The sequence below is a fragment of the Enhydra lutris genome, unplaced genomic scaffold (genome assembly GCF_002288905.1).
Source record: "Enhydra lutris kenyoni isolate GAN:26980312 unplaced genomic scaffold, ASM228890v2 scaffoldscaffold27, whole genome shotgun sequence".
NCBI lineage: Eukaryota > Metazoa > Chordata > Mammalia > Carnivora > Mustelidae > Enhydra > Enhydra lutris.
Genome location: NW_019154111.1, coordinates 3,744,832 through 3,767,231, shown reverse-complemented (window position 1 = coordinate 3,767,231; position 22,400 = coordinate 3,744,832). Strand labels below are relative to the sequence as shown.

Here is a 22,400-nt window from a genome sequence, read left to right as displayed (position 1 = left end):
GAATGGGTTAATATTAGGATATAAAGTCATTATTCACAGGTCAAAGGACAGTAAACGTATGATCATATAAAGCTATTGAAAAGTAACCTGACAAAAATCTAACATTCAATCCTAATTTCTAAAATCCTAAGTAAGGGGCGCCTGGGTGGCTCAGTGGGTTAAGCCTCTGCCTTCAGCTCAGGTCATGATCCCAGGGTCCTGGGATGGAGCCCCGCATCGGGCTCCCTGCTCAGCAGGGAGCCTGCTTCCTCCTCTCTCTGCCTGCCTCTCTGCCTGCTTGTGATCTCTTGTCTGTCAAACAAATAAATAAAATCTTAAAAATAAATAAATAAAACCCTAAGTAAAAGAAGCATAGGGATGTCTGGGTGGCATAGTCAATTGAGCATCCCACTCTTGGTTTCAGCTTATCTCACGGTTGTAAGATCTTGTTGGGCATGGAGCCTGCTTCGGATTCTCCCTCTCCCTCTGCCCCTCCCCCTCCCTCCTACCCACTCCAGTGCTCCCTCTCCCTCTTTCTAAAAAGCAAAAAAAAAATTTTTTTTAAATTAATGAGGGGCTCCTGGAATGCTCAGTTAGTTAAGTGGCTGCCTTCAGCTCACGTCATGATCCCGGGGTCCTGGGATTGAGCCCCTCATCGGGTTCCCTTGCTCAGTGAGGAGCCTGCTAATCCCTCTCCCCCTGCCTGCTTCTCCCTCTGCTTGTGCCCTCTGTGTCAAATAAATAAATAAAATACTTTAAAAAATAATAAAATAAAATAAAAAAGGAAGGTGAAAAAAAAAGTGGTAATGTTGAAAGATCTCTATGACATCCTAAGTAAAAAACAGTGTGTGTGTGTGTATATATATATATATATATATATATATATATATATGGCATGATTTCTTTTTTTTTAAAGGACATAATTTCTTTTTCTTTCTTCCTTTCTTCCTTTCTTTCATCTATTTATCTATCTACCTACCTACCTACCTACGTACCTATCTGGAACACGCAAACTTTTTCCCTTGGAAGAGAACTTAAGAAATTCTGTTTCTTTCTTTCTTTTTTTTTTTTAAGATTATTTATTTATTTATTTGACAGGCAGAGATTACAAGTAGGCAGAGAGGCAGGCAGAGAGAGAGAGAGAGGAGGAAGCAGGCTCCCTGCTGAGCAGAGAGCCCGATGCGGGGCTCGATCCCAGGAACCTGGGATCATGACCTGAGCCGAAGGCAGAGGCTTTGACCCACTGAGCCACCCAGGCACCCCAAGAAATTCTGTTTTTTGCAGCCCAAACAATCTTACCTGACAGATCATGTAAAGTAGGCCAGTGCCATGACTGAATATAATTCTAGAAGACTGCTCTGGCTGCTATGGAGGAATACACTGGGGTGGGAAGTGGACACGAGAGAACTAAGGGGGTATCAGTGAAGCAGATGTAGTCACGTACAAGGGCATGTCTCCAACAGCTTGCTGTAAATTAGATCAGGGCTCTGTGAAAAGGAGAGGAATCACAAACAACTCCTAGGATTTGGCCAAAGTGTAACGAAGGGTAATGACATTTAATAAGATGGCTGTTATTTGGGGAGGAGACGCTTAGAGTAGCCTGGACTGGGAATTTAGGTTTGGACACGTTCAGTCCAAACTATGAATACAACCAAATGGGACAGCCATGCCGGAGATGACTCTGCAAACCTTCGCTGGAAGAGGGAGTCAGGGCTGTGGGGATACATGTGGGGGTTATAAGCATGTAACTGACTTTAACGCCATGGGACTGAATGAGCTCATTTAGGGAATGAGGCAGACAGAGGAGAGAAGTGCCTGCTCTCACCCAAGATGGTGTGTTGGGCGTTTTATTCTGACACTCAGGGAGAGGTAAATGGAACTGAGAAGGAGTAGCATGTGAAGCAGGACCCCCAGGAAAGCAGGGGATCTAGAAGCCCAGTGAATGGGGTGAAGTTGTTCCTCCAATGCCAAGACATGTCCTGTAAGAAAAGAACAGAGAACAGGCAACTGGATTTGGTGAGATGGGGGTCACAGGTGGCCTTGGGTCAAGAGCAGTTTCAGGGTAAGTGGCAGAAGTAACTGCAGTGAGTTAAGGGGAAAACAGAAAGTGCAGAATGGGTGACCAGAGCAGAGACAACGGCTCTGAGTTTTCCTCTATGGCTGGTTTCCAGTTTAGTGGGTATCAAACCAATTAGCACATCCCAGAAATAGGCTAGAAAGTAGTTCTCAAAGCAGAAAAGAAACAGTTTCCAATGCGCCGATCTGATCTTCAAGCACGCACATACTTTATTATTTCATGTACTATTCTGACATTATAAAAGATTTAGGGTGTGCATCTTTATGTATAAATGAGGAAACGGAGGCTTCAGGAGGTCAGACAAGGTGTTCGAGGTCACACAGAGAGACGGCAACAGGGCCGAGGCCAACCTGGGCTGTGTTTCTAGAGCTCACACCAAGAAAAAGCATGAAGAAAGGAGCCAGCGGAGACTGGAAACACCATGTATGAGTGGGGGATGGGAGTGGCGGATGAGAGTCAGCACCAATTAGCCCACCGCCAGAGTTACCACGAGTTTTCGTTGAACTCTTGGTTAGTGACAGAAATAGAAGGACTCGTCACATCCAAAGGGTAATTTTCCCAAGCTAACACTCATTTTGAGGATGGAGAACACAAAACACTGGCATCACTTATCACATCTGCAGGTTTCATCAATACACTGTCTCAAGCTATGACCAGTCTGGACCAACTACAAGACCCACCCATTTAATAAAACCAGTAAGCCGCCACCTGAGAGCGGCTGTGATGCAGCATAAGCCACTGAGCGGACAGTCGGCCGCCACCTACCTGTGGTCAGCACTGGGTTTCGGCCTCCCGGTCCACAGTCTTCTGTTCACAGAGGAGGGTGGGGGAGAGGAGGGCAGGGGCGGGGGAGGTAGAGAAGGCAGAGGAGGCAGGTGCCTTTTATCCTTCCGGAAGCTGATGCCTGGGTTCCCGTCCTTGTCCCCTTCTCCATCGTGTTTAAACGTTCTCCGGGGCTTGGGCAGGGGGTTGATGAAGGGTTTTGCAGGGGAGCCCTCTGAGCCTCTGTCCACACCCTCCAGACTCTGGTCGCAGGGCCTCCTGCACAAGCCTTTCCTTTCCTCTGCGGCCTCAGCGGTGGGGTCCCTGGCCTCCAGGTCCCAGTGGTGGGACCTGAATTCCAAGCTACGCCCGGCCCCACGGTTCTCAGGGAGGGTGGGCCCCTCCTCAGCCTTGTCCGGCAGGCAGTGTGGGGAATAACAAGTCCCGGGTAACTGGGGATCCAGCCCCGCCGACCCATCCTTCAGAGCCTGCTCCAGTTTCTTGACCTGCCTCAGCACGGAGAGGCTGTCATTTGGAAAGCGCTGTTTGCCCAGCCTGGGCTCTCGGCCTCTGCCCAAGCTGGGAGCCAGCTGCCTGGCTGGCTGGCTGAGGTCTTGCCTTGGCTCTGCATCTTGTCCCCCAACTTTCATGACCCCTTTATTCCTCTCATTCTCCTTGCTCTCTGTCTCAGGCCTGGTTCCATCCTGCACCTCTGTGACCCACGCTCTCATACCATCACTGTTCCTCCTCCCCATCACACAGGACATCAGGTAGTCCTCTTGCCCATCTGCTCTCCTGCAGGGTGCAGGGGTGGGCAACTCCTTTTTCCCTTCCCATCTGGATATCTTGTCCTTTATGCTGAGGGGCTTGTGCAGGGCCCCTCCCTGGGCAGGAGGGCAGGGGTTCTGAACACCGCTGAGCTGCCTCTTGCCCGCCTTGCTGGCTTCTTTAGCACTGAGACCTGAAGCTGGGTCGCTGATGATCATATTTGAGCTGAACATGTTCTGCTGAAGACAGTTCGCTCTTGACTCTAGCATCAGGTTACTGAGACTTTCCAATGAGCTTCTTCTGGGGGGTGAATCCTGATCAGTCTCTGGCAAAGGAATGGGGGACCTAAATGGCAGCCTTCGAGGGTCTTCCCCAGCCTTTGGACCTTCCACCTTGACCCTGAACAAGAAACAGAAACATTGGGTAATGGATTCTTAGTCATAGAGACTAGCTAGAACTTAGATATAAATGCTATATGCTAGCTGTTAAATAGTAAACGTTGAAACCACCACTTTAAGAAATCACTCTGTTCTTCTTAGGAAGACAGTACTGTGGAATGAAATGAAATGATCTACTGGATTTTTGGAATGCAGTAGACTTGAGTTTAAAGCCTAATTTAACCACTGACCAGCTGTGTGACCTTGGACAAGCTGTTTCACTTCTCTAAGCCTAAGTGTCCTCATCTGTGAAATGGGAATAATGATAATACGTATCTACCAGAGTGGCTGAAAACATTGAAAGAGGAAGGCCACATGAAGCATTTAGCATGTCCTAAGTGTATAACATTATCATTATTGTCAGCTTGTTTTCCTGATGAAAACAGGGAACATCTTCTGAGGTAAAAGCTTACGTAGTCCAGATTTCCTCTGTTTCTGGAATCAATGGATGGGCCTTTGTGATGACTATATAAAATCAGAACAATGCCATAAGTCATAAAATGTTTGCTCATTCTGGGCTTCCTAAGCTGTCCTGACTTGAGTAGGAAAAGCCACAATTATTGGCTGCATCTGAACTGGATCTTCTCTAGACAGTGAGCCTACTAGACTGGTTTCTTCATGTGAACAGGGATTGCTTGGTTTGGTTGGATTACTTTGAATTTTGGCCTGTTTGGGCTACTGTTGAATTCTCAGCACCTGGAACAACGGCAGAGTAGTAGAACGTGGTACTCATTAGCCACGTGTGACATCCACATTGGACAGAGCAAAAGAATATTTCCGTCATCGCTGGAAGTTCTGGCCTAGAACAAACATGTCGGAAGATAAGCCTCCAAATGTGATTTTGGGAGATTCGTCAGTACCATGAAGATGTTAAAAGCTCTTTTGAAAGGAAACCAAAAAAACATTTTTAAGCTAGTCTAATGAGAACGGGAGTATCTGTGTTTTTGAATGCAAAATAATCTTCCAACAGCAAAGGTCGTAACTAAGCAGACTGACCTTGGACATGCCAAGATTAACAAGGACGCACAGACCAACTTCACGGTGCACATTTTTGGAATATATAGATCTGACTACATAGGAATTCTGAAACTCTAGTTAAGGGTCACAGTGAGGGACAAATAATTAGCAATTTCATGCATCCTGTTACTATTCAGCTTTCTGTTCCAAAGACTAATAATTGTTTACATGAAGACTTCTCCCTCCATTGAGACATTAACACGTAAATTGTGTTGCTATTTGTGGTTGACAGCATAAATTAGAAACTTGTGAATATGCAAACACATTTTCATATTTTAAATACGGCTATCAAAGCAGAATTCCTTATTTAAATAAACAATTAGCATGCACAACAGAGTGCTTACAAAAGAGAAACACATTTTTCAATTGTCCTGTCACCACTGAGGACATTAGCATGAATTCAGATTTTAGTGAGAAGCAGAAACAGAATCAGTTTGTTGATATTTTACTGAAAGTTCAAAAGGCAGAAGTTAAAGCCCTGGCTCTCACAGCGCTAGAAGCAAGATGACAGGCAGACACATAAATACACAATTCACATTAGTTCATGCTTAATGACAATGGATGATATAAACAATAATCATAAAAATCGAATGTACTGGTTTTTTAAAAGATTTATTTATTTTAGAGAGAGAGAGAGTGGCATGAGTGGGGGGCGGGCAAAGGAAGAGGGAGAATCTCCAGCAGACGCCCCACTGAGTGCTGAGCTCCACGTGGGGCTCAATCCCACGACCCAAGAGATCATGACCTGAGCCGAAATCAAAGGTCGGGCACTTAACCGACTGGGCCGCCCAGGCGCCACATGGACTGTTAAAAAATACTGACGACAGATAAACATGGCTTTCAAGTCAGTGGGGACCTTGGTTTGAATCTTGGCTCTATTTTTTTTCATTTTAAAATAAAAACTCTTGGGGCACCTGGGTGGCTCAGTGGATTGAGTGTCTGACTCTTGATTTCAGCTCAGGTCATGACCTAAGGTCATGAGATCAAGCCCTGTGCCAGGCTCCACACTGAGCATGGAGGCTGCTTAAGATTCTCTCTCCCTCCCTCCCTCTTTCCCCCCCCACCCTGCCCCACCAAAATAAATAAGAACTTTCTCTCTCTTCTCTACACTGGAACTTGACTGGTGCAGAGGTCAAATTTATCTTTAAATTTATCTAGTATGCAGTAGACAGTCAATAAATACTTAGAAGACAAATGAGTGGATGAGTCAATATACGTTAATGTCCCTGGAGTACAGCACACACTCCAGTTCCTGACAGTACTAAATGGCAAGGAGTGTTGCTGCAATTGTCTAAGATCCCAGATATCTGGGGTGACCTCACAATCATGGAGGCCCAATGTGAAAACTGAAAGGGAAGAAGGACGGCTTGAAGAAGACCACATGGAATTATTCAGCTCAAGCAAGAGGCAAGGATGGTGAAGCCAGAGGCAAAGGGCCCTCTCCATGTGGTTGTTGCACCCAAGGATTTTCTGAGGTCCTTTTCCAGGACACTACGGCCCCAGAAGGGACTGGGGACTGTGGTGCAGAGCTGTGATGACCAAGGCCACCGCAGAGTGTGAGACAGAGAGTCAGAGGAAAGAGCTCCATGTGGAGAGAAAACAGCACTGCTGAAAGAGGATGGGCAAAGCCGGCTTTGCGGATAGATGCACCTGTAAACATTTAAGGTTCAAGGATAATGAAAAGGCCTATGCATCCTAGTCATTAGGAAAATAAATCCTGGGCTGGAATGGGGAGAGGGCGTGAAGCTGCCATGGGCCCGTCCTCTCAACAACTGGGTGCTAGTCAGACCTTCCACTGCCCACTGTGGTCACAGGTTCTCCGGCATGTGGGGCCATTTCCAGGAGGCACATGGCAATGACTCGGAAAAGACCTGTCCTTAGTCCAACGAAGTGGGGTTAGAGAGGAGGGAAAGGCGGTAGAGAGAGGAAGGAAGTAGAGACTCTGGGCCAACTTCTACACTCTCAGGGGAGAAAAGCTCTTACTTGTCAGCCAATTTGTAGCTCAGGTTTTCGGTCTGGCTGTGGCTGCCCTTGGCCGGCCTGCACCCTGTCATCACGTCAGCACCAAGAGGAGCTCCAAGTCGCCTGGGGGAACAGGGATGCATACTCAATGAGTCACGAGAGCAAATCTAGGGCCCACACCCCAAACTATTTATCCCTGACAGAGTCCACCCAGGGGTGGGGTATGTGTGTGTGACTGCAACACATCCTTCAGAATCCCTGACCCAGGAGAGAGGGCAAGGGCACAGCATCCTGATATCCCCCTGGATGCAGACCCCATACCAACCAACCTCTTCTCAGTCAGAATGCATGCCAATCCTGTGTGTGCGCGTGCACGGGCTATGTGTGTTCATGGGTGTGTGACAGCAAAAGATAAAATACCAGCACAACCCGGCACTTTTTCAGGCTCTCTTAAACCTGTGATGCACGAACAGTCCCCAAAGAAGACATGAGTCATTACTCTACTTAAAACAATGAACCGCCTGCCTAAACCAAAACCCCCCCCCACAGAGGTACTCCTGTGCTGGCCCTCGGGCATGCATGGACACCCTCCGTCCTTGGCCTTGAAGCCCTGTGCGAAGACCCTCTCCCAGCCGCTGCAAGCCCAGGGAAGGAAACACAGAGCCACTAAGTCATCTGTCTGGTCTAAGGAAGAGCAGGTGGCTCTGGCAAACCCAGGAATCCCACGGGGCACCTCACACCTACAAATAAGGACCACGTGGATGCTAAAGCAGCAGCCTCCCCGGTGTAGTGGTTTTCATGACGCGCAAGTGCCTGACATTCCAATGCAGTGAAGTAGCTGATTAAAAGGTAGGATTTCAATAGCAAGGCCCGTCAGAACTCTGTCTCTCAACATGAGGACGAATGGACATTGCTCAGGTGGACGTGGCTAGGAAGATGAGACCCATCGAGAACGGAGAACACCAACAGGATGCGCAACGCAAGTCTTCTGCAGAGCATGAACACTGCATGGACGGTCCCTCCTGATGGGGACAAGGTGGCTGTTTGGTTAGAGGTTCAAGGAGTACTGAGATACTGGAGATTCACGTCTCTTTTCCACTGACCCTCCAGGGAATCCCCCCACTGAGTCCCTCTCAAGTTCCAAGATTCCCATCCCCTCTCCCAGGAGAGTTTGCCTGCCAGGTGACAGGGTAGCTTCCCAAATTCCTGGCCTGGGCATCCCCTTCCTGCAAGAAATCAAAGGGCTGGACTTCAAGACATGCGTGTAACTCCTGGGAACAAGGAGAGGGAGGCCAGGAGCAGGAAGAGAAAAAGAAAAGGTAGCGAGCTCTGGGTAACAAATTAAAAGGAAGAGGGTTGAGACTGGGGAGCTGAAAAGCCAGGAAGGGAACAGGCTGGTTCAAGCAGGTGTGAGTTTGGGGAGAGGGGCAGCGCTTAGGCCCGCCCCCGGAGCTCAGCTGCCCCTTACCCAGTCATATGGCATCCTACCTTTTGGGGTACGGCTGTGCTGAAAGCAATCCAGCTCTTTAAAGAAGTCAGGCCCAGAGCTCTCCCCTCCCGTTAGGGAAGAGAGCGCTGAAGGGCCTTTCAGAACAGGAAGGAACTCACTGCCTCTCTCATAATGCTCCACAAAGCTTCTGGTCAACTATACTTCAATTAAAAAAAAAAAAAAGCTTCTGGAGCCTCTCCATTTGGCTGGACTGAAAGACACGGCCCTTTTGTCGTGCATCTGGCAGACGGCCCCGTTGGATATCAAGGACAGTGGCTGCTCCCTCTCCGCCCCCCTCATGCCTGCACTCTGTACCCACATGCACAACCGCAGGGATGAAGTCTCAATCCACGTAAGCAGCAACTATCTCCAGCCACCCCCCTTCTTTCTAGCAGGCGTCCCCCTCTCCTGGGCACCACAAGCACGTGCCAGGTTCTGTGCAGGATGCAGGGCGGCCTCAAGGATGAGTAAGACATGGTGTCTGCCCTCAGGGAGAACACCCAGGACTGTGCTTGGGTCACTCAGTCCTGGCATCTGGCTTTCCCCCAAAGAGAACAATTTGCCTATACTTCCCAGAAAACCAGAGCTTTCCCAAAAGGGACAAAAGCCGTTGTGTCTCATGCACAGAGAACCGTGTATGGAGTCTGAGGTTGAGGGTCACAAGAAGCACTTAAATAATATGGTACTGGAGTGAACTCGATTCCCATCGGGTACTAATGACCTCGAGGACTAAAACCATGGTCTCTAGAGAAATAGCTGGTGCCATATTCTGAGAAGCAATTTCAAGTGGGCTTCAGGCTTCAGGAACTGAGAGAGTAAAGAAGGGCCCGCCACTTGGTGATCAGCCTCCCAGCATTTCTAAACTCACAGACGGACAGAACATGTTGCCCCCACAAAACTACGACCCTTCCCTTTTCACCTGTGATGTTTCAAAGCCATTAATTAGGTGACAAGCCCAGCTTAACCTGCTGACTGGAAGTACTCTGGCACTTATGTCACCGTAACTTTGACATCACTTTGTAGATTTGGGATTGCAAGGTGGAGCTATTTCCCCAAGTGTGCTCCACCGGGAATCTGTTCAAGTCTGCTGGGGGGTCTCGGGGGGGGGCAGGTAGACTTCAGGGCATCGCTCCAACTACCAAAACCCACTGTCTGGGCACTGGCCTGAAGCTGCATTTAAATACAGTCAATCAAAGGCCTCGGGCGATTTTTACACAACCCGACATTCTTTATTTCTTCCTGAGCAATTTGGCCTTGTGATCCAGACTGGTTTCCAGGAGGTATAATGAATGCATGACTAATAAAAACACATTTTCCCACTCCACTGCTTTCCATAAAAACAGAACTTCTCATTCACCAGATGGGCTTAATTAGTATTAATAATTTTAATTAAATTTAAAATGTCATACAAAATTCTGACGCTAGATGATAGGTACGTGAATACAGGTTTTAGAGAGACGCTTCCGGTCTGTCTCAAAGGACCACAGAAAATGTAATTGTTCCAACCTGACATTACCAGATCAAAAACCTGTGTTATTTTATAATTCCTTTACGTTTACCCACAAAGGCTTAAAGTTCCAGCCTGATCTCTGAAAACACCGTTTTTTCTTTTTTTAAGGGACTAAAAGGTGAAGTCACTAATTGAAAAACAAGTGTCTTGTTTTTGCCCATGAGAGTGTCAAGATTTTAAAACAGATATTAAGTGTTTTCCTGGTGGTAGGAAGGGGGGAAATGACATATCAGATCTTCTCCTGAGCACAGTTCTTACAGGAATGCCTGAGGGACCTGAAGGAGGGACAGGGTGCAGCCCGCAGTGCCGCAGTGCAGAGAGAGGAGCCCCCAGAGAAAGGAGGGCGGGGAGCAGGTCCTTCAGAATCCTGCCTGCCTGCCTGCTCTGCCTCCTCCGTGGCCATCTGGGGAAGCAGCCTGGGGAAGCCAGTGTGGTGTCCGCCACCAGGAGCCCAGGGAGATAGCCACTGGCATTCCTAGGCCGGGCCTCTCAGAGCATTGCTACTTATAATAGAGCATTGTTCATGTTTTATTTATTCTGAGCATTGATGAATTATCCATTTATCAAATTATAAATTATATAGGGGGCCACTGAGCTCTCACCAACATTTATAACATTCTTCCTGTTAACTCTGGTGGGTTTTTGTTTTTTTTTTTTTTAAAGATTTTATTTATTTATTTGCCAGGGAGAGAGAGAGAGAGAGAACAGGCAGACAGAGTGGCGGCAGAGGCAGATGGAGAAGCAGGCTCCCTGCCGAGCAAGGAGCCCGATGTGGGACTCGATCCCAGGACCCTGAGATCATGACCTGAGCTGAAGGTAGAGGCTTAACCAACTGAGCCACCCAGGCGTCCCTCTGGTGGGGTTTTTAATGGTACAACAGGGAAGTGATACATGAGCTACAGAAATGTTGCTATCGAAGTCACCTATAAAAAGAAGTTCAGATATTACTGTTTTAGACACTGCGAGAAAAACAATTTGGACATGCATAAGCCATGGGGGTTGGTGGGTGGAGAGACTGGTTTCCCCAAATCTTAAAACAAAAACAGTGATTTAAATAAAAAGTGAAATCTGGAAATGCCGATCCACTGATAAATGAACAAAATGTGATATATACAAACAAGGGAATGTTACTTAGCCATAAAAAGAAGTGAAGGACTGTTACATGCCACAATATGGATGAACCTTGAAAATACAGTAAGTGAAAAAGCTGGACACAAAAAGCCACATATTGCATGAATCTATTTATAGGAAATGTCCAGGGTGGGCAAGTCCATAGAGGGAAGGGGAACTGGACTGACTGCCAATAAGTAAAGGTTTCTTTGGGGGATGATGGAAATGTTCTGGAATTCGATAGTAAAGACAGCTGTACAACTATCACTATATAGTAAGTAACTACAAGTCACTAAATTGTACACTTTTTTTTTTAAAAGATTTTATTTATTTATTTGACACAGAGAGATCACAAGTAGGCAGAGAGGCAGGCAGAGTGAGAGAGGGGAAGCAGGCTCACCGCCGAGCACAGAGCCCGATGTGGGGCTCAATCCTGGCACCCTGGGATCATGACCTGAGCTGAAGGCAGAGGCGTTAACCCACTGAGCCACCCGGTGCCCTAAATTGTACACTTTTAAGTGGTAAATTTTATGTGCGTTATATCTCAATTAAAAATACATTATACACATCTTCAGTAAAAACAAAAATAGGGGCGCCTGGGTGGCTCAGTGGGTTAAGCCTCTACCTTCAGCTCAGGTCATGATCTCAGGGTCCTGGGATCGAGCCCCACATCAGGCTCTCTGCACAGCAGGGAGCCTGCTTCCCCCTCTCTCTCTGCCTGCTTCTCTGCCTACTTGTGATCTCTCTCTCTCTCTCTGTTGAATAAATCAATAAAATCTTAAAAAAAAAGAAACAAAAACAAAAATAAAAAATTTGGGCAGGGGAAGGAGGGGTGGAGTAAGGAATAAAACACACACAACTATAATTTTCCAGTGCCCTTTACTGTTCTAAGGTTAGTATGCTAATTCTGGAATATAGGTAAATATACATTATATGCACTTGATTTGTACATAAAATGGTCATACTTGATATACTGAATGAAAAAATACAATTTACATCACAAATGACTGCGCATTAATTCAATATTATTTATTTTTTTAAATGGTTTTTAAAAATTTTTCTTAAAGATTTGCTCATTTGACTGAGAGAGAATGAGAGAGGGCACAAGCTAGGGGAGTAGCAGGCAGAGGGAGAGTGAGAAGCAGGCTCTCTGCTGAGCAAGGAGCCCGATGTGGGGCTCTATCCTTCATGACCTGAGCTAAAGGCAGATGCTTAACTGACTGAGCCACCCAGGCGCCCCTACAATCAATTTTAAATAGTTTTTCCTTGTGTTGCAAATAAAGCTATAAGTCGTTTGGCTTTTATGATTCTAGTAACTTATTTTTATCATTTTATAAATAGCAAACACAAAATTGAGAAGGAACCACAACAATTACTGTAGAACAAAAATAGTTATTTTTCTCAACTGAGCATTCTTCTTCACAGCAAGCATATATGGAAAGTTTGTTTTCAGAAACTATGTTGAGAAGGAATTAAAACGACACCGTCACAGCCATGCAGCTCTGGCTGTGTCTAGCTGCTCAGGGAAGCTCACTCTGAGCCTCTAGAGGTTTCATTCTCATCTTCTTCAAGCAAACAGTTTTTAAAAAACACTAGGGGCACCTGGGTGGCTCAGATGGTTAAGTGTCTGCCTTTGGCTCAGGTCATGATGCCGGGGCCCTGGGATGGAGCCCCATGTTGGTCTCCCTGCTCAGCTGGGAGCCTGCTTCTCCCTCTCCCTCCGCCTCCCCCCCTGCTTGTGCTGTCTCTCTCTCTGTGTCAAATGAATAAATAAAATCTTCAAAAAATTAAAAATTAAAAACAAACTAAATAGCTTTAGTTTTTTGATTTTGGAGTATTTTCCAAAAGCAAACCAATTTCTTCATATTTGGAAAAAGACAGAAGACTGAAGTGGGTGAGGAACAAGAGAAGCCAAAGGCTACGCGTCGCCTCAGAACAACGCCGAGGAGGCCATTTTGGCAGAATCGCAGCCTGCACTCTTGAACCAAATGCTTAAACCATGCCTGCACAAAAACACCACACAGCACGACAAGAAACCAGGTCCCCAGTGCACCATACCAGGCAAAGACCATGGCAGCGCCAAGGAAATGATTTTTCTGCTAACAATCATCAGACTCTTCCTATTTCTAGAAGTTCTACTTCTGAGCCCGGAAGCTTCCCCCATCAAATATGAACGTTCAAGAAGGGTCTAATGAAGGAATGAACATGAATCATTTTCTTATATTTACTATATCCATCAACAGATGACTGGATAAACACGTGGTTTAGCCTTATAATGGAATATTATTCGGCCATAAAAAGGAATGAAGGACTCATACATGCTATGGCATGGATGAACCTTGAAAACACCATACAAAGTGAAAAAAGAACAGTGACAAAAGACCACCCATGTTATATGATGCCATTTATACAAAATGTCCAGGACAGGGGCGCCTGGGTGGCTCACTGGATTAAAGCCTCTGCCTTTGGCTCAGGTCATGATCCCAGGGTCCTGGGATCAAGCCCCACATCAGGGCCTCTGCTCAGCGGGAAGCCTGCTTCTCCCTCTCTCTCTCTGCCTGCCTCTCTGCCTACTTGTGATTTCTGTCTGTCAAATAAACAAATACAAATCGAAAAAAAGAAAAAAAAAAAAAAAAGAAATGTCCAGGACAGGCAATACAATACAGAAAGCAGATTAGTTGGGTTGAGGGATGGGGTAACTGGGTGATGGGCATTAAGGAGGGCACGTGATGTGATGAGCACTGGGTGTTAAATGCAACTGATGAAATCACTGAACTCTACCTTTGAAACTAATAATATACTATATGTTATTTAAAAAAAAAAAAAAAGAAAAAGAAAAGCAGATAAGTGGTTTGCCAGGGCTGGGGAAAGTAGTGTGGGCAGTGACTGTTAATAGGTATGGGTTTTTGGTGGGGGGTAGTAATGAAAATGTTCTAAATTAGGTAGTGCTGATAACTGGACTGGTGAATATGTTAAAGACCACATGTCTGTACACTTTAAAAAGGGTGAATTTTGGGGTGCCTGGGTGGCTCAGTCGTTAAGCGTCTGCCCTGGGCTCAGGTCATGATCCCAGAGTCCTGGGCTCAGCCTTGCATAGGGCTCCCTGCTCAGCAGGAAGCCTGCTTCTTCCTCTCCCACTCCCCCTGCTTGTATTCCTTCTCTCGCTGTGTGTCTCTCTCTCAAATAAATAAATATTTTTAAAAATAAATGAATAAATAAAAAGGGTGAATTTTACGGTATGTGAATTGTATCTCAATAAAGCTGTCATTTAAAAAAAAAAGAAAAAGAAAAAGCAGGAGGGAGTGCTGAATGGAAGGAGTCCTGGCTCCAATCCTGGACCTGGTGAATCAGACTGCCAGAGGGCCCAGGAATATGCATTTCTAAGCTCCCCAGGGAATTTCTGCTACAGTCTAAGAACCCATAAACCATATTTATTTTCCTGCCCCTTGTGTACTCAGTCGGGAACAGAAACACTCTTCTCTGCCCTCTGCTTTGGAAGGCCAGGGTGTCTGTCTGCTCCTATTTCCCAGAACCTCTAAAATCTGACCGAGGACTTATCAGCACACAGTGAGCTGCTCCTGTCCCTCAAGCCAGGATAAATGCTTCAACTGCTGTGTCCCTACACAGACTTCAATACCAAGGTTTGTTTTCATTCTAAAGGAGGCCTAGGACCAGAAGTATAATCTGAGTAATTTTAAGACTTTCTCTGGGTATGAAAACTCAGTTACCGGACAATAATATTTTAACAACTTGGTCAGTATTTTCCTGACCTACACCTGTCAGTTTGTCTGACGAATGAAGCCACTGGGAATCTGGCGAGAGCAGCCTGACCCTGCGGGCTGGATCCACACTCTGTGGTGCTCCTGAGGCCAGAGGCAGTTGAAGATTTTTATTTTTCTCACTTTCTTAAACACGGGTTTCACACCTGCAGAATATTCTTATGTACAGGGATGTATCTGGCCACCTTAATAAAATGGAAACACATTTTCGCTTAACAGTATTCGCAAACCAGGCTTTTTCCTTCACCCACTTGCAATGCAGAAATACTCCCATATGTTGCCTCTAGGCTGTCCATTTTGTAGAGGGTAAAAAAGAGAAAAAGTGCAATTAGGTGGCCATCTTGCCTATAAGCACGAAGCTACAGTGTGTATAAGGTTTTAGCTCTGTCAGCCCTCCCGAGTGAATGCTTATAACAACTGCTGTCACCTCTTTGCAAAAAGTTACTATGAGTTTGCCACAAATCATCGAAGTATGAGTTATGAAAGTTATGAAATATGTTCACACTGCCAAAATACGGCTTAAGAATCCGAATTCTGGTAAATATATTTTCTTTTAAGTAAAAAATACAGGGGCTCCGGCTGGCTCAGTTGGTGGAGCATGGACTCTTGATCTGGGGTTTGTGAGTTCAAGCCCCACATCGGGCGTAGAGCCTAATTAAAAAATAAATAAATAAACATGCATTACAGTGGTATTATCTTCATTTTTAAAAAAAAAAAGTATTAAAAAAAAAAGTATACTTTTTTTTTCTTTTTTTTTTTTTAATTTTAGATCACCAAACTAGGAGGACTCAGGTTCTAACTTCTTTCAACCCCAAATATGTAAACTTGCTCTTCTTTTCTCTGTTCTGGGCTAGCCAGAAACTATTTCTTATTTCTAACTTCTTCTTCTTCTTTTTTTTTTTTTTAAGATTTTATTTATTTATTTGACAGACAGAGAGCATAAGTAGGCAGAGAGAGAGAGAAGGAAGCAGGCTCCCTGCCGAGTAGAGAGCCCGATGCGGGACCCCGGGATCATGACCCCAGCCGAAGGCAGAGACTTTTAACCCACTGAGCCACCCAGGCGCCCGTCTTATTTTTAACTTCTATGGAAGTCTGGAGTCTGCTTCTCCCTCTCCCTCTGTGATCTCTCTTGCTATCACTCTCTCTCTCAAATAAGTAAATAAATCTAGTTTTAAGAAAAAAAAAAAGGAATCCTAAATATGAAAAAAATATATGCATAATGTTTACAGGTATTACTTACAATATTGCAAACTTAAAAATAACTTAAATGTCAAACAATATATTGGTAACATAAACTATGATAGTTATTTGATGGAATATTATAGAGCACATTAAATTATGTTTAAAAAGGGGCTCCTGGTGCATGTGCATGTGCACTCTCTCAAATAAATAAAAATAAATCTTAAAAAAAAAATAAAATGGTGCTTGAAGAGACTACAGTTCTGTAAGGACAGAAAGGAGACCAGTGGTTGCCTAGGCTGACAGTGGACAGGGCAAGAAAAATGGGAGTGATTGCTAATGGGTATGGGGTTTCTTTCTGAGGTGGTGAAAATGTCCTAAAATTGGGGCGCCTGGGTGGCTAGTCATTAAGTGTCTGCCTTGGGCTTGGGTCAAGATACCAGCCCCATATGAAGCCCTGCATTGGGCTCCCTGCTCAGCAGGAAGCCTGCTTCTCCCTCTCCCACTACCCCTGCTTGTGTTCCCTTTCTTGCTGTGTCTCTCTGTCAAATAAATAAGTAAAATTAAAAAAAAAAAAAAGTCCTAAAATTGATCGTGGTGACAATTGCAAAAGTCTGTAAACACACTAAAACCCATTAAATCGTACCCTTTATATGAGTGAACTGTACTGTATGTGAAATAAATCTCAATAACTCTTATTTAAGAAAATAAATGAGGCGCGCTTGGGTGGCTCAGTGGGTTAAAGCCTCCGCCTTCGGCTAGGGTCATGATCTCAGGGTCCTGGGATCAAGCCCTGCATCTGGCTCTCTGCTTGGTGGCGGAGAGCCTGCTTCCCTCTCTCTCTCTCTGCCTGCCTCTCTGCCTACTTGTGATCTTTGTCTGTCAAATAAATAAATAAAATCTTAAAAAAAAAAAAAAAGAAAGAAAAGAAATGAAAAAGTCAAGCTGGAAAAAAAAGACTATTATTAAATGGAAAAAATGCTGGAATCAGGATTCAAAAATTTGTATCAAATATGAATAAAACAATGTTAAAAAAAAAGAAAAGGAGGAATCTATTCCTACTCAAAATTGTGTAAGAAAATGACTGGAAGTAAATACAACAAACGGTGAACAGCAGTTGTCAGTGGGTAAGAAACTTGGGAGGATTTTTTCCATTCTCTCTACTTAACTATATTTCAACAACAAAACTCCCCACATTTCAAAAATTTCTATATTAAGCATGCACTACTATCAACATTACAAAGAGTGGGGAAAATGTAAACCGAGCTGTTTCTGGGGGCGTCTGGGTCTGCCCCGTGGCACCCCCAGCAAGCCCTTGGTTGCCTTGCAGCCACAGCCGTGCCTGCGGTGTGTTGGCTCACCTGAATCCCTCAGTCCCCAACCTGCTTCGGTGTGGCAGCGGAATCTCCTGAAGGGAAGGAAAGTGACTCTGTTCTCATCATCTCCTTTCCCTTAGTTGCCCACCAGGATCTGTATTCTGGCCTCCCACTTCCCAGTACAGATGTTTCACTGGGTCTAAAGAGTGACTATACAGAAACCTCCAGCTAACAGGAAAATAATCATATAATTCATTCTTCCAACTAACAGTTGTGTCTACTTTGCAAAGGGAACTGAGTTGAAGCCTGGGAGAAATATAAAATAAAGACATTGATTTGCCCTCTGAGACTTTTCATTCTTGTACAGGAAAGAAGATGCACAAGACAATACTGTATTATGCACTTGAAAGTTGCTAAGGGAGTAGCTCTTAAATGTTCTCACTACATACACACACAAGTCGACCTTGTGAGGTGACAGATGTGTTAACTAACCTTCACAATGTATATGTATTTCATATCATCGTGTTCTATACTTTAAACTTATACAATGTTATATGTCAATTATATCTCAGTAAAGCTGGGAGGGGAAGGTGCACAGGAGTGCCCCCAATGCAAAACACAATACGATAAAGAAAACAATGAAAGCAAGATCCTGTTGTGGATCTGGGCTTGAAGGATGGGCTGAATTTCCTTTGGGGTATACGGGTGAAAGGCATAGATGTTTGCATAATCTCAGGACAACTAAACACTCAAAGAAGTACAAAACCACTGAAAGAAAAGCAGCGCCAATCCTGTAAGGAGCTTACACTGAACTGTGTGGCTGGATTCCTTTCAGGGCTCAAGCAACATGGGAGCCACGGCCGACTTTGTGAACACAATCTCTGTAGATTTTCTGAAAGCTTTACCAAGATATTACCGTAAACATAACAACCTTACAGCTTTTTTTATTTGGAAATGATTGCAGGTTTGCAGTACAGTTGCCAGAATATTACAGAAAACCTTTCTAAACCCTTTATACAAATTTACCAAGTTTTAACATTCTCTCAGTGGAAGTCTGCTTTAAAATGCTGGTTTGGAGGCTTAGGGAAAGTAAGTTCTATGCCGGCACTAGGAGTCTTAAGAAAACAGAATCTTACAAAACCAGTTTACTGAAGTAAGTAAGCACAGCCAGGTCCAAAAGACAACTCAGCCCCCAACCCAACCCAACCCTCCACCACGACCTCCCAGAAGGACGATGAAAACTTTAAAACCAGAATACCAGACATGGAAGAAGAGCTAGGAAAACACTGAAAAATACAATACAAGAGTGGGGGAGCGGGGGTGGGAGGGCCACCACTATATATTTAAAATATACTATAAAGCCTCTATAATTAAAACAGTGTGGTACTGCCACAAGAATAGATAAATAGACTGGTGGAACAAAGAGAGGGCCTAGACCCAACTACACACAGAACTTATTGTATGTGACAGGGGCACCTGAGTGGTTCCATCAGTTAAGCATCTGTCTTCGGCTCAGACCATGATCCCAGGGTCCCAAGATCGAGCCCGGCATCGGGCTCCCTGCTCAGCAGTGAATCTGCTTCTCCCTTTCCCTCTGTCCCTCCACCTGCTTGTGCGCATACGCCTTCTCTTGCGCGGCGACTTTGCATATGATAAATGTGGCATCTTAAATCCCTAGGGCAAAAGTGGACTTTTTAATAAATGATGCTGGAATAACCAAATAGCCCAAAGCTGTTCAAGTAAGATCACTCTGCAACTCTAATGTGCCTGTGGTGCCTGGCTGGCTCAGTCTGTAGAGCATATGACTCTTGGTCTTGGGGTAGTGAGTTCAAGCCCCACATTGGGCACGGAGCCTATTTAAAAAAAGAAAAGAAAAGTGATGTGCCCGCAGTTCTGGCGAACTGAGGATAATCTGCATCTTTTTCAGAGGCAGAAAACCAGCTGCTGGCAAGACCTGGTTTCACAAGGAGACCGGAGCCTTGAGGGGTTAACAGGAGACCCTGAAGGATCTGACCACTGCCTGCCCTAACTCCCAAAGGGTTCCAATTGCCCTCAGAACCTGCTGTGATTTCAGTGAAGTTTTTAAAAGTCTGATTCTTGGGACGCCTAGGTGGCTCAGTTGGTTAAGCAACTGCCTTTGGCTCAGGTCACGATCCTGGAGTCCCAGGATCGAGTCCCACATTAGGCTCCCCGCTCGGCAGGGAGTCTGCTTCTCCCTTTGACCCTTCCCCTTCTCATGCTCTCTCTCTCTCTCTCAAATAAATAAATAAAATCTTGAAAAGTCTGATTCTTGGGATGCCTGGGTGGCTCAGTTGGTTAAGTGTCTGCCTTCAGCTCAGGTCATGATCTCAGGCCTGGGACTGAGTCATGCATCATGCTCCCTGCTCCTTGGGGAGCCTGCTTCTCCCTCTGCCTGCCACTCCCCCCTGCTTGTGTGCATGTGCATGCTCTGAAAAATAAATAAAATCTTTTAAAAAATAAGTCTGATTCTTTTCCTAGGACAGCCCTGGAGCTTACAATACATTTGTGCAGCACCTGATATCCATACACACATTCTAACACATTATATGTGTGTGATATATATACACATACATACATATATCCATACACACATTCAAACACATATGACCCCCCTCCTTCCCACTAATTTCCAGGTGTGTTATTGTTATCCTTATTTTGAAGGTGAGATCAAGGCTCAGAGACTTGCCCAATTGTTTAAGAGACAGAACAGGGGAACCCTAGGTGGCACAGTCGGTTAAGTGTTGACTCTTGGTTTCAGCTCAGGTCATGGCCTCAGGGTCCTGGGATCGAGCCCTGCACTGAGCACCTTGTCAGGCTCCTTGCTCAGTGTGCAGTCTGTTGAAGATTCTCTTCTCCCTCTGCCCCTCCCACCATGCTCGCTCTTTCTTGCTCTCTCTGAAATAAATAAATAAAATCTTTTAAAAAAAATAAGAGCGAGAGACAGAACAGGGAATTTGTAAGTCTCTACTTCAAATTCTGTATTTCGGCCCCCAAACCTCCTTATCTGCTCTCTCAGTACCTTCCATCAGAACCAGCCTGTATTGCCACCTCTCACAACCTGATGCAAGAATCTGCTTCTTGGTGACGCCAAGACCTAGGGAACAGCAACCTCAGAGTCTGACCCACAGGGGTCAGGCTCTTTAGGGGAGCCCGACTTTCGTCTTAGGGCAGCAAGCAGGAAATAGCTTTCATTCATAACCTTTGGGAAGGTCAGGGTAAAGAAATTAGCACTGTTACATCCTGTGATCTGTCAGCCATTGATTTAAGCACTTTACAAACATAATTCTAGAAATAATGCATGGCCCAAGACAAATGAAAACACATGTCCACATATGTTTTTCTACACTGATATTCACAGCAGGACTATTCATAATGGCCACAAAGTGGAAATAATCCAAATGCCATCAACTGATGAACAGACAACCAAAATGTGGTATACCCACACCATGGAATATTCTTGAGCCATAAAAGCCACGAAGCCCTGATACATGTTACAACGTGAACTGTGAAAACATTACGCTAAGTGAATGGAAGCCAGTCACAAAAGCCCGTCCACTGTATGAGTCCGTTTATCTGAAATGTCTAGAACAGGGAAAGCTACAGAGACAGACAGTAGGTGAGTGGTTGCTTAGGGCTGAGGGGAAAGGAGAGGGAGTTGGGGATGATAACTAAGGGGTATGTATGGGTTTCTTCTTTCATGAGGAAAATGTTCTAAACCACTGTGGTGGTGGTTGCACAACTCTGCGAATATACTAATAACCATTAAACTGTATGCTTTAAATGGATGAATTTTGATGTACGTGAATTGTACCTCAATAAAGCTATTACCCCCCCCCCAAAAAAGAAGGGGGGTGGGCAGAGGAAGAAGGCTCAATCCAAGCATCCAGTACCATGCACTGAGTACAGAATAGGAAGTCATAACAGCATCACTGAGATTTTAAGAGAGATCCGTCTGGCCCCAAAGCCCTTGCTCCAGAATGTCATTACTTCCTTCACAAGCAGTATTTCTGACAGAGTACTTAAGAGAACAAATCCAAGAAACCAGGGTACTCAGGAGCACAATAGTAAAACGAAGGAACATAAAACGGTCAAAGAAACATAACACGGGTAGTAGATATGGCTGGCGCTACGTGGAGCTTGCCTACCTCACAGGCAGGTCTCTTTTTCCACAAACTGTCCCATCCCTCATCCAAAGTGTCCCAGGGCGTCGTCTGGCAGCCATGTCTGACTGATGAGCCCACCCCCCCAGCCACCGCTGATTGGCTCTAGAGGCGGCCTGACTCAAGTTGCGCCAATCAGATTCCAGTCCGAGGGCGTGGCGCCGATCTGCGTGGCTGGACGGCGGGAACACGAGGCTGTGAGGGAGCGCTGCTTGCCAGCTGGGGGTATAGGGAGCCGAGAGACCTGTGCTGTCAGAGGCAATGATGGCGGGCGGAGGTGGCTTGGCACCCCCTGGATCAGTCCCCCCTCTTTTTTTTTTTTTTTAAGATTTTATTTATCTATCTGACAAGGAGAGAGAGATCACAAGTAGATGGAGAAGCTGGCAGAGAGAGAGAGGGGAGGCAGGCTCCCTGCTGAGCAGAGAGCCCGATGCAGGGCTCCATCCCAGCACCCTGAGATCAAGACCTGAGCCGAAGGCAGAGGCTTAACCACTGAGCCACCCAGGCGCCCCGATCAGTCCCCTCTCTTGATGCTAGGCTGCCATCCTGCTCGCGGGTTCCACAAGACATCGTCATACCTTGGTTTAAGCAACCAGAAGAAGCCCCCCGACGCATGGTGCTGTGTGAAATCTGTGTTCGTCTCTGTTCAACTACCTTCCCAAAGCGAAAACGTAAAGCTACTGTATGTGTGAGGTTGTTTTTTTTTTCTTTTAAGATTTTATTTACTTATTTTTGAGATTGAGGGAGCACAGAGGGAGAGTGAAAAGCAGACGCCTAGCTGAGTACGGAGCGTGATCCTGGGGTCCATCCCAGGACCAGGGAGATCACGACCTG

At 45.5% G+C, this 22,400-nt stretch overlaps 1 protein-coding gene across 1 annotated transcript in view; it reads right to left on the bottom strand.

The window, feature by feature from the left end:
• The window catches only part of LOC111151895 (DENN domain containing 2A), a 109,040-nt gene that overhangs the window by 65,274 nt on the left and 21,366 nt on the right, over positions 1–22,400 (bottom strand). Inside the window, exons 5-6 of the mRNA XM_022510112.1 lie at positions 7,024–7,125; positions 2,822–3,985 (exon numbers count right to left, since the gene is read on the bottom strand). Of these exons, the coding sequence (XP_022365820.1) occupies positions 2,822–3,985; positions 7,024–7,125 (1,266 nt within the window). The remainder of the gene's footprint in view (positions 1–2,821; positions 3,986–7,023; positions 7,126–22,400) is intronic.